At 24.3% G+C, this 23219-nt stretch overlaps 1 protein-coding gene across 10 annotated transcripts in view; it reads left to right on the forward strand.

Annotated features, from left to right (window-relative positions):
* Window positions 1-23219, forward strand: part of LOC129968884 (cell adhesion molecule DSCAML1-like) — a 136261-nt gene that overhangs the window by 60895 nt on the left and 52147 nt on the right. Inside the window, exons 1-4 of one of the 10 annotated variants that reach the window (XM_056083213.1) lie at window positions 7348-7539; window positions 8384-8668; window positions 9799-9918; window positions 10802-10972. The exons of 6 other annotated variants lie outside the window; for them this stretch is intronic. In XM_056083213.1, the coding sequence (XP_055939188.1) occupies window positions 7482-7539; window positions 8384-8668; window positions 9799-9918; window positions 10802-10972 (634 nt within the window). In that variant the 5' untranslated portion in view covers window positions 7348-7481. Of the gene's footprint in view, window positions 1-669; window positions 841-7347; window positions 7540-8383; window positions 8669-9798; window positions 9919-10801; window positions 10973-11749; window positions 11886-12382; window positions 12668-13420; window positions 13541-14120; window positions 14292-16072; window positions 16201-17106; window positions 17386-17636; window positions 17754-19254; window positions 19429-23219 lie in introns of those variants that run through there. 3 more of the 10 variants (XM_056083209.1, XM_056083214.1, XM_056083208.1) reach the window with 3 other exon arrangements.

Genomic DNA, 23219 nt, shown 5'->3' on the forward strand with positions numbered 1-23219 from the left:
ACTTAATTGATTATTAATTCACGAAATTTAATTGACTATTATCTGAAAAGTGAGAGAAAAAAAACTCTGTAATATTAATCAAATTATTACATAATGCATTTAAGTTTTGGTATATTTGTTTCATTGTGTTAAAAAAAACTGCTTTTACGTAATATTTATAAAGTAACTTTTTTTATCCATCTTGATATATCTTTTGTGATTTACAAAAACTGTAAAGGGAAGTTGTCTTCTAAAACTGTTAAGGTTTTAATAAATATCGTTTCGTTATTCTATGTAAGCAAAAGATTTTATTTTTCATTTTTTATGTTCCTGTATTTATATAATATTTGGTAACTTTAAACTCACTGACGCTCGATTACTGATTTCAGGCGGATGAATCTTCATTCAAAAATTTATTTTAATTACTTTTTCCTGTGTTAAAAAGATATTATGTTCTATACAGATAAACTCTTGCATGAAAAGTAAATTATGATTTTTTTTCAATTCGGAATGATTATTCTCTCATTCTGTTTGGTTGGATTACATTATCCATTTTAAAAGATGAGTATTTCTCGTTGTTCTTTCAGTCAAAATTTTATCCTAAAGTATTGAATGCTTTCTCAATTATCAATTTAGGTATTATTTTATGCAAAATGGGAAAAAACCAATGACTATTTTTTCTATCTGCAGGTTCAAATAGTGAATATGTACCAGTGGTTGCTTCAAACAGGGTACAGACACATTCAAATGGAAGTTTAATTATTTCAGAAATAATGAAAGAAGATGAAGGAATATATAAGTGTAATGTATCTAATCGAATTGGCGCAGACTTAATAAAAACAGTCGTGGTAAGAGTAACTGGTACGTGCAAATCATTTGCAATGTTTGTTTTTTAATTTGTATATATATATATATACATAAGAACATAAAAAACACTTCGCTTTTCCGAAGTATGTATATTTATGTGTCTGTGGAGTACCTCGAAAATATAAATTAATTTTTATAATTACTCAGTCATACTTCAAATCTTAAACATCCATATCTGTTAGAAATTTACAGAAGTATACGAAACTTAAGGAAAATGATGAAAAAAAAACACTAATGTCTTGGTAAGATATGTTAGAATTGTGCCACATGTATGCATTGATTTTTGAATTCTTTGTGTATATTATTTGATTGTGTAATAAATTACTAAAACTATTACAAAATCGCTGAGGCCTGTGTATCTATGAAACCGAGGTAAATGTAGTTTGAAAAAAAAAATGAAATATTTAACGAAAATTAAATAATTTATTAAATAAAAAAAGGTTTAAATTTTTTAATCGACGTATTTATCGCAATTCACACATACACAGAAATTGAAATGAATTATAAATATGATTTTTAATAACTTTTGTCTATTTCTTTGTTTGGTTTAATTATCATATCGTGTATCATTTTTACGCACCGTACATCAACTTTTAACAATAACGATTTCTTTATGAGAAATATAACCATCAAAAGAAATATAACCATTTCGCTACAATTATTTTTCAGAAAAAAAAATTTCGTCGAAATAACGAATTTCTTCACACTTATGTTTTACTATATAAAAAAGAAACATTAATTTTATCGTAATTGTTATCAAACTATTGCTAACAATCATTTGTGCAATATTATTATTCAAAGGAACTTTGTCTATGATATTATAGATTTGTTTGAAAATCAAATGAAGAAATTTTTAATTATGATTTATTTCAAAGCTGAATATGTTTATTCGAAAATGTACTGTTTCTTTTCATATAATTCTATAATTGAATGCAAACAAATATATTTTTTGCGTTTTGATAGAAGAACATTTTCAATTTCATCCGGAAATTCCTGGAGTAAAATGGATTGATGAATATATTACTTATTCATTACATTTATTACATTCTTTACATTACTATTATATTTTATTTGATGACTGCATTTATTTAAGATACCCCCCCCCAAATTCAACGATCAAACAAGAAAATTTATTTTCGAATCGGATTACATATTTTTAACTATCTGCATTGAGAAAATTTTTAATTTCAATAGGAATTTTTTTTTATCTCAAATAACATGTATAAATATTTTTATACAAACGATAAATTATTTCAATCTAAGTGCAATATTTGAATTCTTATTTTTGTTACGTTCATATCCATATGTTTTAATGTGTTTTTTTAAAGATTAATTCTTCCGATATTATATATTTCTCTATTTTGCTTTATAAATATTCCATGAATTCAAGGGAAAATAAGGTCTTCGTTTCCGTTTCCAAATTACATGTTTTGTAACAAATGTAATAGATACATAAATTTGATTTCAAAAATCGTTCATTGTATTTATTTCATGGTATAATAAATGTCTATTTTTAACCCTACATCGTCAAACTGAAAAAAAAACGAATATGAACGCCTCCAACTATGATATAAGATGATTTACTCTTTTATTAATATTTTTACATTATTGTTGTTTAATACATATATGTTGTGTTGAACATTGGCGGTGTTAACCAACTGTTGTTCTGTTTTTTCTCGTGCAAAATAATATATCTCGTGCAAAAAAATATATCATATGGGACTTTCAATACAACGTTTGAATATTCTATTTTCGTTCGAACTTTGTAGATGGTTTTTCCATCAAAATAATATAGCTACATGATCTGCGATAAAACATTGCTTTTTATTATTTGATAATTTATATTTCTAATTCTGAGAATATTTTTATGCTCAATTATATTTTTTATTTATATTTAAGTCTATATTTTTGCAACAATCCCCTTGGCATTATTTGACTTGTTTTATGTGATTACTTAAATAAATAAATGTTATCAGTCTTTCACAAATTAATAAGAAAATCATTTTAATTTAAATTATGCATGTATGTTGTCTTTACTTACCTTCGATATGAATTATTATTAAAGTTTTTAGAGTATAATCATTTTTATTAATCTTGAATTCTTACTATTTCATATGATTCTTAATGATTCATTTATAGAGTATTAATAGTTCGTCAAAAAATTATTTGTCGTTAAGTAAAATCTTGTTTTTATTGCACAAAATTATAATCGAATTAGAGATTTCAAACGTATATGGTATTTCTGAAGTTAGTTTTTGAATTATTGTTTGAATGGTGGTTTGAAATTTGTTTAAAATATCTCATAAGAGGAATTTTATTCATTTTACTGTGTACTTTAGTTTTACTATAGTAAACTATAAAAAATTGCATCTAAATATATGGTTTGAAATAACTTAAAAAGTAATAGTATAAAAGAATCATTGTGAATTTAATCTCTTTGGGTTTAACAAAATATGTCGAAAATTTTAAAATATTTTGAATATTTTTGGAGAGCTGAAATATAATAACGATGAGTTTTTCAAAAATGAAAGGTCAGTTCTCAATATTTTATCTTTTATCACAAAAGCAATTGGGAGTGATGTATATTTTTGTTGGCATTTGAATCTTTGAATGAAAAAAAAATTTTAATGAATGATTAATTCCACATCTAAATCACTCATACATGCATTCTGTATCATGAAAATATATTACAGAGTGCATTTCAATATCCTTATATTTTCTTTACCATGACATGACAAGCTGCTAAATGCCTGTCAAGATAACGTAAAAATTAAGAAATGGGAGCGTTTTGTTAAAAATTATTCATATTCCATAAACATAACTATCAACAATCTTATCAATTTTATTTTCACTCTGGATGTCTAACTATGTTATTGTCTTTTCCAGTTTTGTCCACTTTTCAAACATTATGTTTTAGTTCGAAGTTTTAATAAACGAGGGCGCTGCAATAAGTACAAGTGATTCTTTAGCCAAACGCCATTTCAGTTTTCTAAAGTGTTAAACAAGAATCAGAAGCGGTCCTATGCAATATTTATGTACATGCGACGCTTTTCATATATAAAAAACTCGTTCAACTTTTTCGCTATCTCTCTGTAATTATATATAGAAGATTTATAACAAATACAAATATTACAATGTTTAAATACAGATCTGTCATCCTTTTTAGTTGCATCCTATTTGAAATGAATCAACTCATCAAAGGTAAGCATATTTCTTTTATAATGAATATTCAGTTTTGTGTATATATATATATATATAATATATATTTATATTTATATATAGTCACATATTGCATGAAGTTTACTAAGATATAGATTTATCTCAAGAATATACAAATTTACTTAATGTAAATAATTAAGCTTTTATTTTGTTTCATTTGATAACCGATTGTTGTTGAATTATATTATTTGCTGTGCATTATTTCGAAAACTAAGAATTGAATCATTCAATGAAAAATTCGAGTCAGAAATTAGGAAAACAGCTGAGTTTTTAATTTTTGCTTAAATGCATGTTTAGTGAATTATTAATATCTGCCAGCATTTCATTTAATCCATATCAACACTTATCGAAATAAAATTTACTTAAAAAAATTATGAGTTTTCTTCAAAGCATTAACTATTTTTTTTTAATTTTTTTTTTATTTATTTTTATCTCATACTATGAAATATTTGCTCTTAATCTTTTAAAACTTTCAGCGATAAATTTTTGATATTTTTACGTTTATCAAACGTTGATATATATTTGCATATTTTTGAATTTTATTTAAAAACCAAGTGCATGTGTTAACACTTAATCATCAGCATTTTACTTCCAAATGAATGATAAAACTTCTTTTATAAATTAATTATGATTACTCACAAATCATTGTTTTTGCTATGTATTTATAGTTGAGTGAAGGAAAATAAATATGTGTGCAATCAAAAGTAAAAATGTGCAATGATATATATGTAATTTTTTGTCCAAATTCCAGGTGATTCACCATTTAAAATACAACCGTTTTCCTTTCCAACTCGGTCTGTAATTGGAGAGCGTATAACAACCATTTGTGCCACATCAACGAATGAAAAAATGGTTTTCAAATGGTTGAAAAACGGAAAAGAAATCAGTAACTCCAACAATATTCAAGTGAGATCGTTTCCAGAGTTTTCTACTCTCATTTTAGATTCGCTTAGAGAGGAAGATGCTGGAAATTATACTTGTATAGCAAGTTCCAGAGGTTATACTGAAACCTTTACTACAATTTTGGAAGTTTTGAGTAAGTAATTTTGTATTAAGTTATAACAATTACTTTACAATAATAAATATAATATCAATAATATTTTGTATTTTAATTTAAGGAAGCAAAATATTAAAATATTTTATCAAGATGAAAAGTTTTTCTTTCTGTTTTCAAAAGATTCAGACTGCTATTATGCTTTTTTAAACTTTCCTCGGTGATATTAGATTTTCAATTAAAAATAGATTTATTTTAATTAATCGTCTATATTGCAAAATTAATCCATTCTAATAAATATTGTTATAATCAAAGATCTTTTTACATTTCGTACTCATTCTTTTAATTCCTATAATTCGTAATAGATTTCATTCACATTTCGTAATAAATCGATTTATAATGAAATAAATTACATTGAATTATTATATAATATTGGTGATTTGCTTTAATTTTTTAAAAAATAATTTGTAATATAACAATCTGTTTGTTTTTTTTAGTTAAAATGATTTAGCTGTTATGGTACTTTTATATCCACGGAATTAGTTTAAAACATTTCTAAATAATTGAATTTTGTCCGAATTTTTATTTTACTCTGAAACATAGTTTACTAATTCTCTAATTTAGAAATAATGTTAAGTATCATATAGTTTTTATCGATTTATAATTAAAAATGTTGATGATTCAATGATTCTCTTTCATATCTGTTTCTTGATATTTCATTAAAACTTTTATTATATTATACTATATTATATTATATGAAACATCCTGTTTTGAACTGTATTTCATTTTACTTCAGTCCCTCCATCCTGGATTAAGTTTTCAACAGATATCGATGCAGTTAGTGGAGATAAAATTTCACTTGACTGTCTTGGAAATGGAAAACCCAATCCAACATCCACGTGGTCAAGAAATATAGGTATTATCTTAAACCTAGCATTTTCAATTACATATGTTATTGAGCATATTTCTCTTACAATATAAAAATGCTAAGGCTTTATATTACTATTTTTTTCTGATATTATATTAAAAAAAGGTGGAAACAATTAAAAATTTATTAAGGTAGTTAAATTATTATCTATAAGAACGATAAATGTTTTTGAAAAAATTTCTAAACTTTGTACAATTGTATACCTCTAAAAGATTTCTGAAAGTATTTAATTACATCAGCTATGAATATAAAAACAGATATATTTTTTATAAAACGTCAGAAGTACTTGATAATACCTAAAATGTGTAGGCAGGGTCTACATAAAGTTTATTTTGAATACAAGATTTTCGCAATTTTTATACAAACTCAATAAAAAATAAAATTTGCAAAAGTTAATGCTATTTGTAAATCATATTCTGAATAATAAATCAGACATCGGTGAATTATAAGTCTGTAATATAAGTTTGTTCTTATTTCTAGCTCAGACAATTGAATACATTCCACTGAATAACTCTTCATCTTCAGTTATCTTTCCAAATGGTACTCTGATTCTAAATGAAGTCAAAAAGGAAGATGAAGGACTTTATAAATGCAATATTTCCAATGGCATTGGAACTTCATTACAGAAAACTATTGTTGTCAAAGTTATAGGTAGGATCAAAATATTTTTAAAATATGGCACATACGTTTGTGATCTAAGTATTCAAAAAAAATACTTATACTAATTCCTTCTGTTGACTGGAATTTTGTGGGAAGAATTGTGTTGTATTTTTTATAATTCTGCTTATAATGAAATTCAAAAGAATAGTTTATAACTGAATAATTAATGCACAATATTTGAAATAATTATGGTGTCTCAGATGTCTGTCTTTTATTTGTTGAATGATTCTTGTTTTCTTTAATTTAATATATCTTGTTTATTTACTGAATTTGACATATATATAACATATATATGACATATATATAAACTTATTAAAACAATTGGTATTCATCAATAAGTGTTAAACAAATAAAGGGATTTCTTTATTAATTAAAGGTATCTTTCTCTTATCATATTCAACCCATGCATTGCTGAAAATTTCTTTTTTCCATAAATAAATTTACGTTTTCTGTAATTTTACTTTGTGAATACGATCACAATCTCATTTTTCATATCAGAAAAAAAATTGCGCTGTTCTAGTTTAATTAAGCAATTGTTATTTTTATTTGGATTTGTGTATTTAAATCTGATCTTTTACACATGAATTTAATCATTTGTTATAAATTTAGTTCATGTAAAATCACCTTGAGGGCGCTACTATACTTTAGTTGGAGTTTTATCATAATGTACAGAATTCGCCATCTTATATATTTACTACTACAAAAACGGGAGTAGGTGTTTTTGTTAACGCTTGTTTCTACTGCACTCGTTGAAGATAAAGCTACTTGTATGAATTTGAATTTGAATATCATAATATTTTAAAGAATTCCTTTAAGAAAATCTCACAGTGGGCCATGTTGAAGAAATTCTGGAAAATCATCATTTGGTCTATCTTAGCATCTTTGATATCTGGTAAGTTGTATATTTTTATTTTATTTTAAATATGTAATAAATCATGCAAAATTTAAAACGTGCCATTTATTTTATATACAGTTTTGTATTTAACATATATATTTTATAATGTATTCTTGTTCCTCTACTGTAAACAAATAAAAACCATGATTTATTTTGCTCTTTTTTTTATCCATATTCGTATTGATATTCATCAAAAAATAATACTGTTTTACAATAATAAAATTGAATTTCGAAAAATAATAGTAAATGAAAATATTTTGTTTAAAGTAGAATATAAATGCATCAGTAATAATACTAATATACTAATCTAACATCATAAATTCTTAGGAATGTTTTTTATCCATATGTTTGTTTGTTTTTTACTTTGAAAAACTTACTTTGTCTCACAAAAAGTAGAATTTAAAAAAATGTATATTTATTTTATTCTTTGAGAGAACGGCTGCTTTGTATCATTAATGTAAACTAAAATTGAACTTTTTTTTTAAATGAATACTGATGAAAATCATTTTTGCACGATTTTAGTCGAAATGTGACTTTTTGTTTTATATAAACTTTGCTGCGAAAATTTCAAATAGATTTTGATTGTTTGTTTATTAAGTTTTTTTTCTTTTTCATTCATTGCCAAAAATCGATATTTGATAATTTTTCATAGTATTTTAGGTTTAACAATGAGAAAAATAGAATCCAGGTCCATTATTTAATTTTATTTATTCGTTTTCAAATTTAAGATTTATCTAAATCCAATTGTGCAAAAAAATTATGAATGGATTTTAAATTTTTTTCATTGTAAATTCTCAATATAGAAAAGATTAAATAAAGAAGTGATGTTATCTATTTTCAGGTATATCGTCTTTTAAAATACAACCGTTTTCTTTCCCGGCTACGTCTATAATTGGTAAAAGAGTTACCACTACTTGTTCAACTACAACTGGTGGAAAAGTCGAATTCAAATGGTTGAAAAATGGAAAAGAAATTATTAAGAATGGAAAAATTAATGTGAGATCCTTCCCTGAATTATCTAATCTTATTATAGATCCATTGTCTGAAGAAGATAGTGGTAACTATACATGTGTTGCAAGTGCTAGAGGATATTCAGAAAGTTACACAACAGTTTTAGAAGTACTGAGTAAGTGAGATTTTTCGATAAATCTGTACACGTTTTCTATGTATTTAAATTTATTTTTTAACAAAATGTATTTTGCATTTTTTCTTTAAAAACTATTTCAGAATTTCTGTTTTTATAATTTATGGTTAATCAACAAATTATACATTCCATCTAGTTGTTGCAGTTTTTATGAAAAACCAATGATTTATATCGCATCAAATTTTTAGACAAAAATCATTATAAAACATAGAAAACAAAGACATACATTAAAATCAGATTCAAAAACTCAAATTTTATCGAATTAATAATTAATGAAATAATGCTTCTAAATCAAGTAATATTCTTATAATCTCTTTCCTACATAACATTTGTTTTTCTTTGAAGTTATGATAGTTTTGAAAATCGTCTCATCAGTAATCACATTTTATTTAATTAAAATTTTCAGTTCATGTTTACTATTTTTAATTTTACTTTATTTTTATTACCTTTCAATTACTACATTATTTTGTGATAAAAAAATCAAATTTTCGTTTTCAGATATATTTTCATAAAAAATTGCTTACATAATTGATTATGAAAAAGTATATGAAGAAGTATTTTACATTTAGACAAGAAATTGCAAAGTAAAGTATTGCTTTTTTAAGGTAGCAAAAGATATTTCAATGTTTGTCTTATTCTTCAAATTTCTTATTTTGATTTTTTTTAATTCTTTTCTTTTTGAAGCACTTCATTGATATTCTTAGAATTTGACCGCTCTCTCCTTGTAAGATAGCTGATTGCGCTATAACGAGTTTTCTATTAGCAACAATTCTAATTCTAATAGCTTAATAAATTCTTTTTGCTATTTTCTTAATATAAGAATATATAGTTTTTCATATGTGCATTCCTCAACAAGCATAAAAGTAGATTCAATAATATGCTTTAATACCTTAAACAAAAGTAATATGTATGTTATTTGCGTCATTATATTTTAATAATTCTCCAGATATATTCAGTTCCAGCCAATTATTAAAAAGTACATTTTCGTAATAACCTATTTTGCTGCAAAATTTTGAAGCAAGTTCCTAATAATAAAATATCGCAGACAATTTTTATCTAATGAAATTATTCCTCCCTTGAGATAATATTTAATCTTATAATTTATTTTGTAGTTCCTCCTATGTGGAAAATTTCTCCTTCTGATGTTGAAGCTGTTAATGGCGATTCAGTAGCTTTGAATTGCTATGGAACTGGAAGACCTGAACCAATAACCATATGGTCCCGAATTTCAGGTAATTTTTTTTAATTAACATAAAATAATTTTGTATAATAAATGGAAAACAAAAGAAACGTCATTATTAAATAAGCCAAATTGGTTTATCAGATGAACTGCCGAATAAACTGAAATCCATTGAATCTACCTATTAAAATGAAATTTGGAAATTTTTTAATCATGCTATTTTTCCCGTTTTTTTTTTTTTTCTTTGGGGGGGGGGAGTCTGAATCCTTTTGAATTTCCAAAGAAATCCTGCTGCTTAAAACTTTCTCATTAAAAAAAATCTTTGATATATTTTTAATTTTCTACTATTTGTTTCCTTTTATTGTTTTCCCTTCTGTGTCGTTTTATGTTAATACTTGTTTCGTGTTTACATATTTCATTATTGGACTGTAACTCCGATATCCTGTAATACATTTTCTAAGAAAGAAAAGCTGACAGAAAGTTCTTTAAATTAACTTCTTTTTTTTTAATGATTTTTTAAAAAAAGTCATTTGTTAAAATCATTACCAGAGATCAGCAAATTCAAAATAGGAAGAAAGGAAGGCCGAAAAAAACGAAATGCAATCGCATTCAGAGCTTCTATATCTTCAAAAAGTACTTTTTCCCCTTGATTCAGCTGAGGTGATATTTATTTTATACATATTCGATATATACATATTTCAAAATATTAATGAGTCAATTCGTTCCTTTTCCAAAATGTTAATTCATTTTTAGAGAATGTTCATGCAATTCATTTAAATATTATTCAAAAATCTTCATTTCACTGAAAAAAGTACCATTCCTTTATTTATTGGAATAGTAATTTGATATAAATAAAGATAATATTTTATTTGTACAGCGTTAAAAATGTATCAGTAAATGTATTCAATCATAAATGTTTCTTCTTTTCCTTTCAGGTCTATCTATGGAATACATGCAAATTTCAAATTCTGAGCAATATGAATTGCAGAAAAATGGGAGTCTGATATTAAAAGATATTCAGAAAGATCTCGAAGGAATGTATAAATGCAATATATCGAATGGAATCGGAGATGCTCTTGTAAAAACTATTATTGTTAAAGTTATCGGTATGTTATATTTAAACTGTAAAACTAAATTTAAATGAAAGAGAACTGTTGTAGTGAAATAAATATTCAAATTTGTTAATTTTATGTGTTATATCTTCTTAAAATTTGTCAAGTTTGATGATATACTGCGATCAATATATACAGGTGCATTAATGAGTATGTGTTTTCATGTCCATTTTCAGTACACACATTTATTTACTTGTTGTTGTTGTTGTTTATATTTTTTTATATAACAAATGACGCATAATCTCTATCTGGCGCATGTGTTTATATCACTTACGCTGAATGAAATACAAATTAAAAGTTTTATATCTAAATACTATCAAATATGATATTACTTTCTTATTCATTTCTGTACAAATTCTCGTATTTTGTAAATTAAATGAAATATATATTACTCTGAGTTTCAAATTGCATTCAAAATAAATAATGAATAGATTCGCTGGAGTTCCAAAGAAAATTTTATATTCTTTCAATTTTCGATGTTTGATGTTTCTTTGTCGGATTTATCATAGATAGAAGGATAAATATACTTTTTTAACTTTTAGAGTTCTTTATGTTAATTTTTAATCCCTTTTAATAGGAATTTTTTCTGTTTTGAAATAATATTTGATATACTTTTATCAAATCTCTCGATTAGTTGGTGATTTTGAATATTGGTGGCGCTACTGTCCTTTTTCACTAGTTTTTGGAATATGGTCATATTTATGAACGCCATTACATGCTCTGCGAGTAACAACTAAAATTACGTCAATTTAGAGAATTCGAGCGGGTTCTTTTCCGTAAAAGATATACTAACGAAGTTCCTCTTCAAGAATTTTAGGAGCAGTCATCAAAATGTTCCAACGGTGTTATTACTTTACCGTTTTGCTACTTATAGAACTCTGGCTATTAGAAAGAAGTTACTCTTCTGGTAAGTAGAAATTTTACTTCTTTTTGCATTTAATTGTGAATTTAGTATTGACATATAATCTTATTATTGTTATTACTATATTCACCATTTAAAGTTACGGATAATTTGAATAAGTCTAAATTTTTTTCCTAAATATTTTGAATATTGCATGAAAGAAACAATGGGAACAAATAAATTTATTTTATTGATAACTTTTTGGAATGTATCATCATAAACAATGTATCGTTTTGCTTTAGTTAAGCATTTAATATTTATGGAATTTATACGAAATTATTTGAGTAAAATGAACAATTTTTCTAATGAATTATCTTATCCTGTAATGTATATTATAATTTAAAAAAATATTTGCTTTTTTTTTTCTTTGACAATGAAGGGTTTACAGTTTAAATTAGTACCACGTTTGATATTGCAATATACTTTAGGAAAATAATTAATATTAACTCTTTATTTTAAAATTTTATGAACTGGATGTAAATTCCTAATTAATTCAATTGCAGGTGAAAGTTTAAAAATACAGCGCTTCAATTTTCCTACATCTCCAACAATCGGACAGAGAGTTAATGCTATGTGTGCAACTGTAGCTGCAGCAAATAAAATGGAATTTCATTGGTACAAAGATGGTGTGGAACTTGTCAAAACAAACCGAATACAAATAATATCTTTTGCCGAAATTTCCAATTTAATCATAGATCCTTTAAGTGAAGAAGATACAGGGAATTACACATGTAGAGTCACTTCTAGAGGAATATCAGATAGCTACACGGCTTCACTTCATGTTTTGAGTAAGTATAAAAAGTTGACTAGTTTAGAAAACTAATTATTTTTCACACCTTTTAGTAGTTAAATGAAATGATAAATACTCTCCATATATATTTTTCATACATTCATTAATTAGTATTTATACATTTTTCTTTATTCTCTTAAATTAGTTATCTTTTAAAAATATCCTGCAGTATCAAATTGTTGTCAAATTCTTGAATTGTTTTATTAAAAATAAATACTTGTAAATGTACAATAATACTTGTAACAAATACTTGTAAATTTCATAATTCTGTTTTTATATCACTAATATATTCCATTTTATCATTACTGAAAAATTTAGACTAGTTATTTTTAACTTCAAATATAACTCTAAAAATATTATAAAATAATATAATAATAATGCATTTCACTTCAATATAACAATGTTACATCAGTTAAAAGGTTACAAACCTGTTTTGCTTGCATGATAGTATAATTTTTTTTATATTTAATAAGATATAAATTAATGTAGGTTATTTAAATTTATGATTTTTAAAATTTTTTCAAATAAAATAAGATTTAATTGCAAAATTATCGAATAATTAATGTAAGAAATTTCATCAAATTTAAAAGCATAAATTAATCAATGCTTTAAATAGTTTTTAATGTTTACTTTATTAATATTAAGCACATCTACAGTGCTTAATATTAATAAAGTGTTTGCATGTGTTTATGAAATATTAAAATAACTGTTATATTTTTCCTAATTTTTTATTATTATCTATTTTTATCAGTTCCTCCCTCTTGGAAGCACAAGCCTGTAGATATTGAAGCTAAAAGTGGTGAAAACATTTATTTGAATTGTGCAGGTATAGGCAAACCTGCTCCTATAGGAAAATGGAGTAAACTTTCAAGTAATTTTGCTTTTATTTTTTTGATGTCTCATATTGCAAGACGTAAATCTCGAATAACTAACTTAATATTTGTGTTAATGACAGATTCAGGTTATTATTTATTTGATTAAAATGACATTGGATTGAAAGTAGAAAAATTATACAATACCATTTATAATAAATACTTAATTAATGAAAATAACGAAAAATTCCTTTAACTAACGTTCTTAAAATTGTTTTATATGCTATAATAGATTTTAAACTAATAAAAATATTGAATTCGTTGATTATTGAAAAATAATTTTTAGTAGATTAATTGGCAATTTAAATCATTATTTTGGAACATTTTTCTTTATAAAACTTGTATAAAAAATTTCATATAGAAAATGATTTAAACAAAAGTAAATGTAAAAAAATATTCTCAAGTACTAACATTTAAATAAAAAACATTTTTATAAACTATATTGGAAATTAATTAAATATATGAATTAGTATTATAATTTGTTTCCTATTTTTGATATTTAATTTTTCATTTCCAAAATTCTTTGTTTGTGAGAGAAAGAGTTTTCAGTTTTAAATACATATATATTTCTTTTTTCAGGTATTGAAGCGGAAGGAATTGTACTTTCAAATAACGAAAACATATTGATACATTCAAATGGTACTTTAGAAATAAGTCAAATCAATAAAGAAAACGAAGGATATTATCAGTGTTCAATTTCAAATGGTGTAGGTACAGAATTAAAAAAAGATGTTAATATTAAAGTAATTGGTAAGTTTTTTTTCAATTTCTATGACGTACTTTTTAGGCAAATGATATTTATGCTGGGTAGATTTATATAATTTTTTAATGTTTTTAATGCTTATCAAAAAATGGATAGTGGCTCGGCAATCTATAAACGCTCTTTGTAAATCGAATATCGAAAAAAAACTTACTTGTTTTTCTATCCCACATCGTATTTTAAATTAGAGGCACACAAATTTACTTTAAAGGTTTAACAAATGTTGATAATTAGAAGATTTTCTTTTTATCAAATGTGAGTAAATTTCTAATGAAGAAATATAACAAAAATTTCAAAATAATTAATTCTTGAATTTATTCATTATTGGGATGAGACGAACGAACTGTTTTTGGAATATTTTTATACTGATGAATATGCTTATTATTACGTTACATTTCCCTGATTCCAATCATTCTCTCTTCTTCCCGTGGGTCCTTTAAGATGTTGTGTACTTCAGATAATGAACATAAAATGCTGTTTAATCTTCTATTCGTCATTTTCATGTACGTGTTGTATATATTTGTTTGTGTGTGTACAATAAATATGATGTCTAAAAGAACCATTATCAAGACCTTACTGAAAAACAATAAATATATATTTTAAAAATTAATTTGTTATATTTGGTTTATTTTGCTTATTGAGTTTTTCAATGAAAATTTAAAAAATTACCGATGCAATATTTTCATTGAAGTTGGTAGTTCTTTAACTAAATCAGAAAATCTGCATATAATTGATGAGAAAAAGCACTTTGGATTGAAATAAATTCAGTTCACACAATTTTTTAATTTGTGTACTTGTATCACTTATATATTTGCTTTGTGTTTCTGAAATATGACTTCTGTTTTGCTGTACAATTTTATAAAGATATTTAAATTCTCTGAAATCGTAATTTACTACTAGTATCAGCTTTACTTTGATCCATTTTTCATTATTTTTGATACTTGTTTCAGTGTTGTTTTTAATAATGAAGGGAAATAGAGAAAACTTTTCACGCTGTTTCAATATGTAACTTACGATGGAAAATGTTTATTTTATTCTAGTGTAATATATCTTTTAATATGTTTCTTTGAAATTCATTTATTGATTATTCTCAGAATGAATTGGCTTATATACTATAGAATATTGATCCTTTCTTAACACCATTGTCAGATATTTGTTTTACTTTTAATTATAGTTGTTTGGAATATTTCTCACCTTAAACTGTCCCAGCGCATCAAAATAATATATTATTAGGGGTACGAACTTATAAGTTACCAAAAAAAAATTATTACATGTATAAAATGTGTATTCTGTTGTAATTTTTTTATTCCATAACACGTTATAAAAATCTGTATTGTTTATTCAACCACGCCATTTTTAAGCGCAATAAAAAATATCTTATTGTTGAAACCAATACAATTAATTATCTTTAGAAAATATGTAGAGGAAATGAAATAAATTATGCATATTCTGTCATCGGCTTACAAATGTTTAAATTTTAAATTTTTTCCAACATTATATCATAATTTTTTTGTTTTCTTCTATTTTTATCGTTATCTAATATTTTTTACTTTTACTAGTGCATTTTTTCATAATAAAAATAAATATCTTTCATGAAATAAAGGCTTTTATTATTTACTATTTTTACCACTACGTGGCGCAGTGAGCATAAGATACAATGCTTGAGTGTTTTTCTTATGATAGCCATTTTAGTGCATAAGTTCATGCAATGAACTAGTTCTTTATTTAATGTCTTTATTCACTACAATATTATATGCCTTTCGCTTGAACGATTCAAACAAATTTCAAACACGAATTTTAGTGTGTTCTCTCAACAGCAGCTTGGCGTCTGATAAACAATGCTTTTGCACCTTTTATTTCTGGAAATCATTAGTTTTGGTCTGATATCGTCAGAATACGGTAAGTGCTGCAAATGTTTATTATTAATAAACTTTAAGTTCTAAAATACTAGTTACTAAATTTGTTTTTGTTAATTAGTACAAATATATACTCCGTACGTAAATAAAATCTAATCTTTCACTGACATTGTTCTTCCGTGATTATCTAAAATTCTCATGTATTTATGTAAATTTTAATAAGCGTCATTTTCAGATAAATTTGGTCATTCAGTGTATTTTTTTAAATATGAGATTGGAACTTTGATTTCTAAATTAAAGCGGCTTCTCTTATCCTAATTAATTTGTTATGATGAAATATAATTTATTTTAATGTTTTATTTATATCAAATGGCCGTGCATTAACAGAGAGAAACATTTAAATAGAGAGTATTGCAATTGATTAATTTAATGATATACTTCCTTATCAAGTAATTAATTTGATACCTACAGTATGAATTTGATAGTATACTATCAAATTAATGCTGTTGTTGCTGTTTTTATTTATTTGCTAATTTTGCGATTATAAAGTTAATACTTCAAAAAAAGAAGCTATATGGAATTTCATAGTAATTTAAGTAACATCGGGAATATTTATATATTTGATTTTTATTAGCTATTAATAATTATTTTAATTATATTATGTTATTTATAAAAGAGGAATAACTGTAACCCTGGAAAAATTCATTAGAGAATACTAGGTATTAAATAACTTTTAGCAAATTTCAATCACAATTATGCTTTAAAAATATTATACTCAGCTTTCAAAAACAACATGATTTTAACACTGTATGCTTTTAATGAGCTGAAAATTTATACAATCACTATGCATTCCTTATGTAAAAGCTAAATCAAATAAATAATTTTAAAAAAATTATTGAATTTTTTTAAATATTAATAATATACATCATTTGCATTTTTGGTATTACAGATAACTGGAAAATACAACCTTTTGTATTTCCACCTGCATTAACAGTAGGTACGAGGGCTAGCACAGTATGTTCAACTTCTAGAGGATCTGGACTTCAATTTCAATGGTTAAGAAATGGACAACGTCTCGAACAATCCGCCAATATCCAAATAAGATCGTACACAGATTCATCTATGATTCTAATTGAATCTTTAAAAGAAGATGACAGTGGAAATTACACGTGTGTTGTGAAATCAGATCAAAAGACAGACAGTTTTACTGCTGTCTTGATTGTTTTGGGTAAGTTTAGTATGTAACATATTTAAATGATTCAATTTTATAATTTCGCTGAAAAGTTTAATTTAATAAATATGTGTATATGTTTTGTATTAGTGTCATAATAAAATCATTACAATATAATTCATATTCTTCTTTTATTTGCTGATCTAAATTATTTTTATTTTAATTTTTTTTATTACTAATAACATTTATTTGAATTATAATGTTTGGTTTTAACATTAAATAAATATTTCATATTAAAATCATTTTAGTGCCACCATCTTGGATTAAAAAACCGACAGATAAAGACGTCTTAGCTGGTGATTCCATCATTATACCTTGCTACGTTACAGGAAAACCTGATTCAATTATACAGTGGAGCTTTTCAAGTATGTATTAATATTTTATAATAGAATATTACATATCAATTTCTAAAATAAGAATCGGACATCTTTTGAAGTTACTATGTGATGAATAAATAATAAAATTAATAATTTCTTCTTCCCTAATTATTATTATTATTATTTACTTCTTTAAACATCTTCAATGCTATTAAATATATTTTAAAAAATAATGTAGCACATAAAATTTAATACTCAATCTTGGTTACCGAATAAATTTGATGATTTTAATTTGTAAATCCACATTTTTTTTATAATAATAGAAATACCTGAAGAACTATTGAGTTCTGGCACTCCATTTACATCTCAGATTATTATTTCTTTTTTGTATGAAATTGATATAAGCAAACTTTATCAAATTCTGATTTTTATCAAGTTTGCTTTTTTGCATTAAGTATCTATTAATTGAGAAACAGTATTTACAAATATATAAGCTTTGATGGAGTTGAGAGTTATAAAACGGGAAACTAATTCAGGCTTAGTAAAAAAAAAAAAAAATTATTTAGTTATTATTTTTTCTTCGGGCTATATATAAAAAGTTATCGAATGAAATATTGGCCTTCTTACAAATTCTATGCTTTAAAAGTTATTTCTCTTTACTTTTTAGCAAAAAAAAAAAAAAAAAAATAACATTTGTTAAAAGTGTTATTCAAATAATTTCGCTTCCAATAGTTCATTATTTTTCGTAAAAATTTACTGAAGAATTTTCAAGCATAGAAAATATACTTCTGGGAATAAGATCATTAAATTTTAAGTAGAAATTATTTGCTTTTGTTTACATAAAAAAATATTTCACGATTTCAACATTACAGTTTCCATCAATCCTCAAATATTAGCAGAACCTGTATGTTTGTTTTCTTACATAAAGTATCTTATAGTTGAGAAACAACATTTACAGATACATATATCTGTAATACAAGGAGAATTGCAAATTTTGTATAATTCCTTTTTTCTGTATCAAATTTTCAACGTTTTTTAAAAATAAAAAATAATATTTATTTATATACTATGCTTTCACTTTATGTGTTAGAAAGATTTGCATTGATTCATATGAAAATCAAAACTTAATCGAATATTTAATATACAATCCATTTTGGAAGCATTTTTTTTTGTAAACATTATTCTAAGTTATTTTAATTAGATTTATGCCTAATTTCTAAGTTTTGATTTTGACCAAATTATTCAAATAGGTGGTATAATACTTTTTTTTAGAATAAATTTATAAAATCATTTTGTGTTCCCAGAAAATATTATTTCCATATATTCAGTTATGAACATAATAAATTGTAAGTAAGATATCATTGCATATTTTAAGTATTATTTAATACAGAATACAATTTTTAAATGGATTTAACATTTTTAAATTATTCTGAAACAAAACTAATAGTAAAAGATAATGTCTACTGAATATGAATAGTACTTAACGTTTTTTGAGATATTTATATTTTGAGGAATATTGACACTAAAATGTCCTTCTCTTTTCTACTAGGATTAGAAGAATTGATATTCTCAAATATTGTCTCAAGTGAAGATTTTACTATTCATTCAAATGGGTCCTTGAGTGTGAATAAAGTTCAGAAATCCCATGAAGGCCTTTACAAGTGTAATGCGAGCAATGGAGTTGGTGTAGGTTTAGAAGCTACGATGTCTCTCAGAGTAATTGGTAGGAGCGAAAGAAATTGTCTTGTGTATAGTTAAATGAAGTTAATTTTTTGTTATGTATAAGTTTTTTTTTCCTATTAATGAGAAAAATAAATAATTGTATTTCATATACATAAAAACTAAAATAATATCATGCATTATTTCGAATTGCAAAGTGTAAAAATTTTTATTTATTGGGTTTCGAAACTAAAGTCTCTATTATAGAAATTCATATCCAAAAGAATTATTGTGACATAGTACTTCACAATGGTTTGCAACAAGACAAAGTTGTATTTCTTCCATATGTTCATGATATTCATATTTTTTTCTTTTATTTCATGTTGGCATGGCACATTTTTTGCTGTCAAGAAGAAATTTGACAGAAAATTTGACTTGCTTATTTACTTATCGTTAACTATCATATATAAATGATTATTATGTTGTTTGCATTATACTTTATGATTGATTTTTGAGTATTATAAAAATCTAATAATTTTTCACTTTTACATTTGAATTTTATTGGGTCTCTTTTTACTGGTTTATTTTCATTTTTCCATAACACTGATAAATATCAAATGTTATAACAATAAATAGTATAAAACGAATCAATGAAAAAAGTTATTATGGTTTAGATCAATGTGTATAAAAATTCTCAAAACTTTCTATCATAAAACGACATTTATGAGAGAAATATTTGAATATAATCATCCTGCATTAAAAAGTGAATGTATTTAATGCACATAAATTAATTGTCTATTACAGAACTTAATTATTCTTATTTGCTTACCATTTTAATATGCGCTTTTTTATTTTGGAATAAATGTGTTTATTGAAATAAAACTCAAAAATAATGATATTGATTTTCAAAAAAATATTTGTTTATTTTTCTTTTACCGTTATGTATTTTGAAATAATGTTCAGTAAATATAAAGAGTGAAAACATTCTGTATGATTGAAATTCTGTATTATTAGAATTTATAATGATACCGTGATTTTTTTTAAATTTAACATTTTTTTTTACTTGAAATTTCGTGTTTCAAAAAATTTACATGTATGTCCTGTTGCATTACTAAAAAATATTTATCCATTTTCAAAAAATGGCTGTATTATTTAAATCAATTTTGTTACTGTATATAAAAGGATGATATCTTTTTCATAAAAATGAGCCAAGAAATAGATTTTAAGTTTGCTCATGAATAATTCCTATTTCGGTTAATATGTGGCGCTCCAATACTGCCTTCTCGGTGCAGAAGTATATCGTAGCGTTCTTTACTTTAGTGTGCAAAATTGTCTTGACACTGGTGTGCATATAATGTGTATATTTCTCGAAATGTGGTTTCACTTTTGTAGATATTAATTCCTTGTTTGTACATTTCAAGTCGCATATTATTAAATACAAAGAAGTTCAGACATTACTTTGTATCTAATCATCATGTATGCTCAAAACATTATTTGGTCATTGATTCTTATACTCGCCGTATCCGATTCTCCCTCTGCCTTTCAATCAGGTACGTACGTATTCTTGATTAATTTCTTTACATTTAATAAAATAAACTTAACTTTTCTAAATTGTATTTAAATACAAATGATAAATAAATTGTTTTTAAGACGAAATTTTTGAAAATTTTTATGTAACATTTTTAATCAAATTCTGAATTATATATTTTTAAAATTATCACTCAAAATGATGTTTAACTTTAATTATTATTAATTATTAAATAAGGTTTGTTAGTCTAAAACATTACGATTGATTTTTAATCAAAATATTTATTAATCATAGATTAAATTATTTTTAGCATACATATCATCTTTGTTTACGAATAATTTGTTGCGGTTTATCTTATGTTTAAATATACATTGCGTAAAAATAAATTTATTATAAAATTATCTGACACTTTGTATATTATTTAAATGCTTATGTGTTTTTGCATTTTCAGGGTCACCAAAAATTCAGAAGTTTTCATTTCCAGATCAAGTAATATCTGGTACCAAAACTAGTGCTATCTGTACTGCAATATCTGGAGTACCTCCTATGGAATTTAAATGGTTCAAAAATGGTCATTCTTTAAAAGTTACACAAAAATCAACTATTCGTACTTATGCAGATTTTTCTGTTATCTTTCTTGAAGACGTCGATCAAAGTAGCAGTGGAAATTATACTTGCGAATTAAAAGGGCCGACAGGATCTGATTCATATACAGCTATTTTGGAAGTAAAAGGTAATGAGGTTATTTAATAACTATTGCTATTATTTAAATAAATATTTAAAAATCAATATTCAGGTTATTTTTCATATATTTTTATGTTGCATTTAATAAAAATTTTAGCTATGAATTATATTTATTTGATTAAAATTTTTAGTAGTTTTATTCATTTTACTGTTTTGTATACTTTAATAAATTTTAATATTGATTTGTTTTATAAATTACAGAAACAATTTTTAGACGAAATATTAGAAAGTTCATTATATCTATTTTAATATACACAATTTTTTTTATTTACTAAATTAATTTATTGAGAATTTTATTTAAAACAAAAGGTACTAAATACTTATTGTTTTTCTATTATTTTTTTTCAGAAGCTCCAAAATGGTTAAAACAACCAAAAGATACTGCCTTAAATAGTGGAGCTAATGCAACTTTAGAATGCATAGCCACTGGTCATCCTCTGCCAAATGTCACCTGGAAAAAGTCATCTGGAGGTGAAAAAGAATTTTTAATCCTACTGTCGTACTTTATATTATAAAAATTTGTATTTCTCACTTTGAATTAATCATTTACCATTAGTTTAGCGTGCTTATAAAGTCTGGGAAATAGTATTAATTATTATAAATTTTCAATGCTAATTTTACCTGTAAAGGAAAATAGCAATTTCTTCAAATGAATATTATTTAATAGATGATTTTTATGAAAATATGTGAATTATAAGGATCTGTATTTATAAGTGCTTTTTTTACTGAAGGTATTGCAGAACACTATGAAACCATTCATGACCAAAAACAAATAAAAGGTAAAAGCACATTGGAAATAAGACAAGCTTCAACAGAAGATTCAGGTTACTATATCTGTGTGGCAGAAAATGATATTTCTTCCATAAAGACGATTGGTATTATAATATCTGTTAGTGGTAAGATTTTTTGTAACTTTATGTTTTAATTTGTAACTTTATGTTTTAATTTGTAACTTTATGTAACTTATGGAATTTTTGAATTTATGTAATTTTATTCATTAATGGCACTATTTTAATTCACTTTATACCAATAAAATATGAAATTGAATTATTTTCATTGCTCTTTATTATTGAAAGAATAAAAAATAAAAATATTTTTCAATACTGCAGGGAATGTTGTTTTTTTACTCATGATTTTAAAGTTTGTTGTTGGATTTTTTTCAGTTTTGCTTCAATTTAAAATTATACGATGATTTCAGATACTATCCGTGAATAAAACAATATATTAACAGGATCCGGTATAGAAATATCTACTATAACTACTTTTTTAGGAAAGAAAAAAGTATTTTATTCATGCGAAAAAGTTAAAGTATTGGTTGAAAAATATTCATTTCTTGTATTCTGTTTGAAATTTATAATTTTTTTAAAATTTCGCGTGAAGTTTGTTGTTTAAGCGTTTGCATCACATTTATATTCTCTTTATTTTGAACAAATAAGTTGTATTTTTTGGATGAAAATTATCACAAAATTTTAAAACGTTTTTATTCCATTTTCATCGGTTTAAGTATGTATTTGCATTCAAGTATTTTACAGTATCCATTAATGAAATGATGGATATAAACTGCATTTCTGAAATTATATTTA

The sequence above is a fragment of the Argiope bruennichi genome, chromosome 5 (assembly GCF_947563725.1).
Source record: "Argiope bruennichi chromosome 5, qqArgBrue1.1, whole genome shotgun sequence".
NCBI classification, from domain to species: Eukaryota; Metazoa; Arthropoda; class Arachnida; order Araneae; family Araneidae; genus Argiope; species Argiope bruennichi.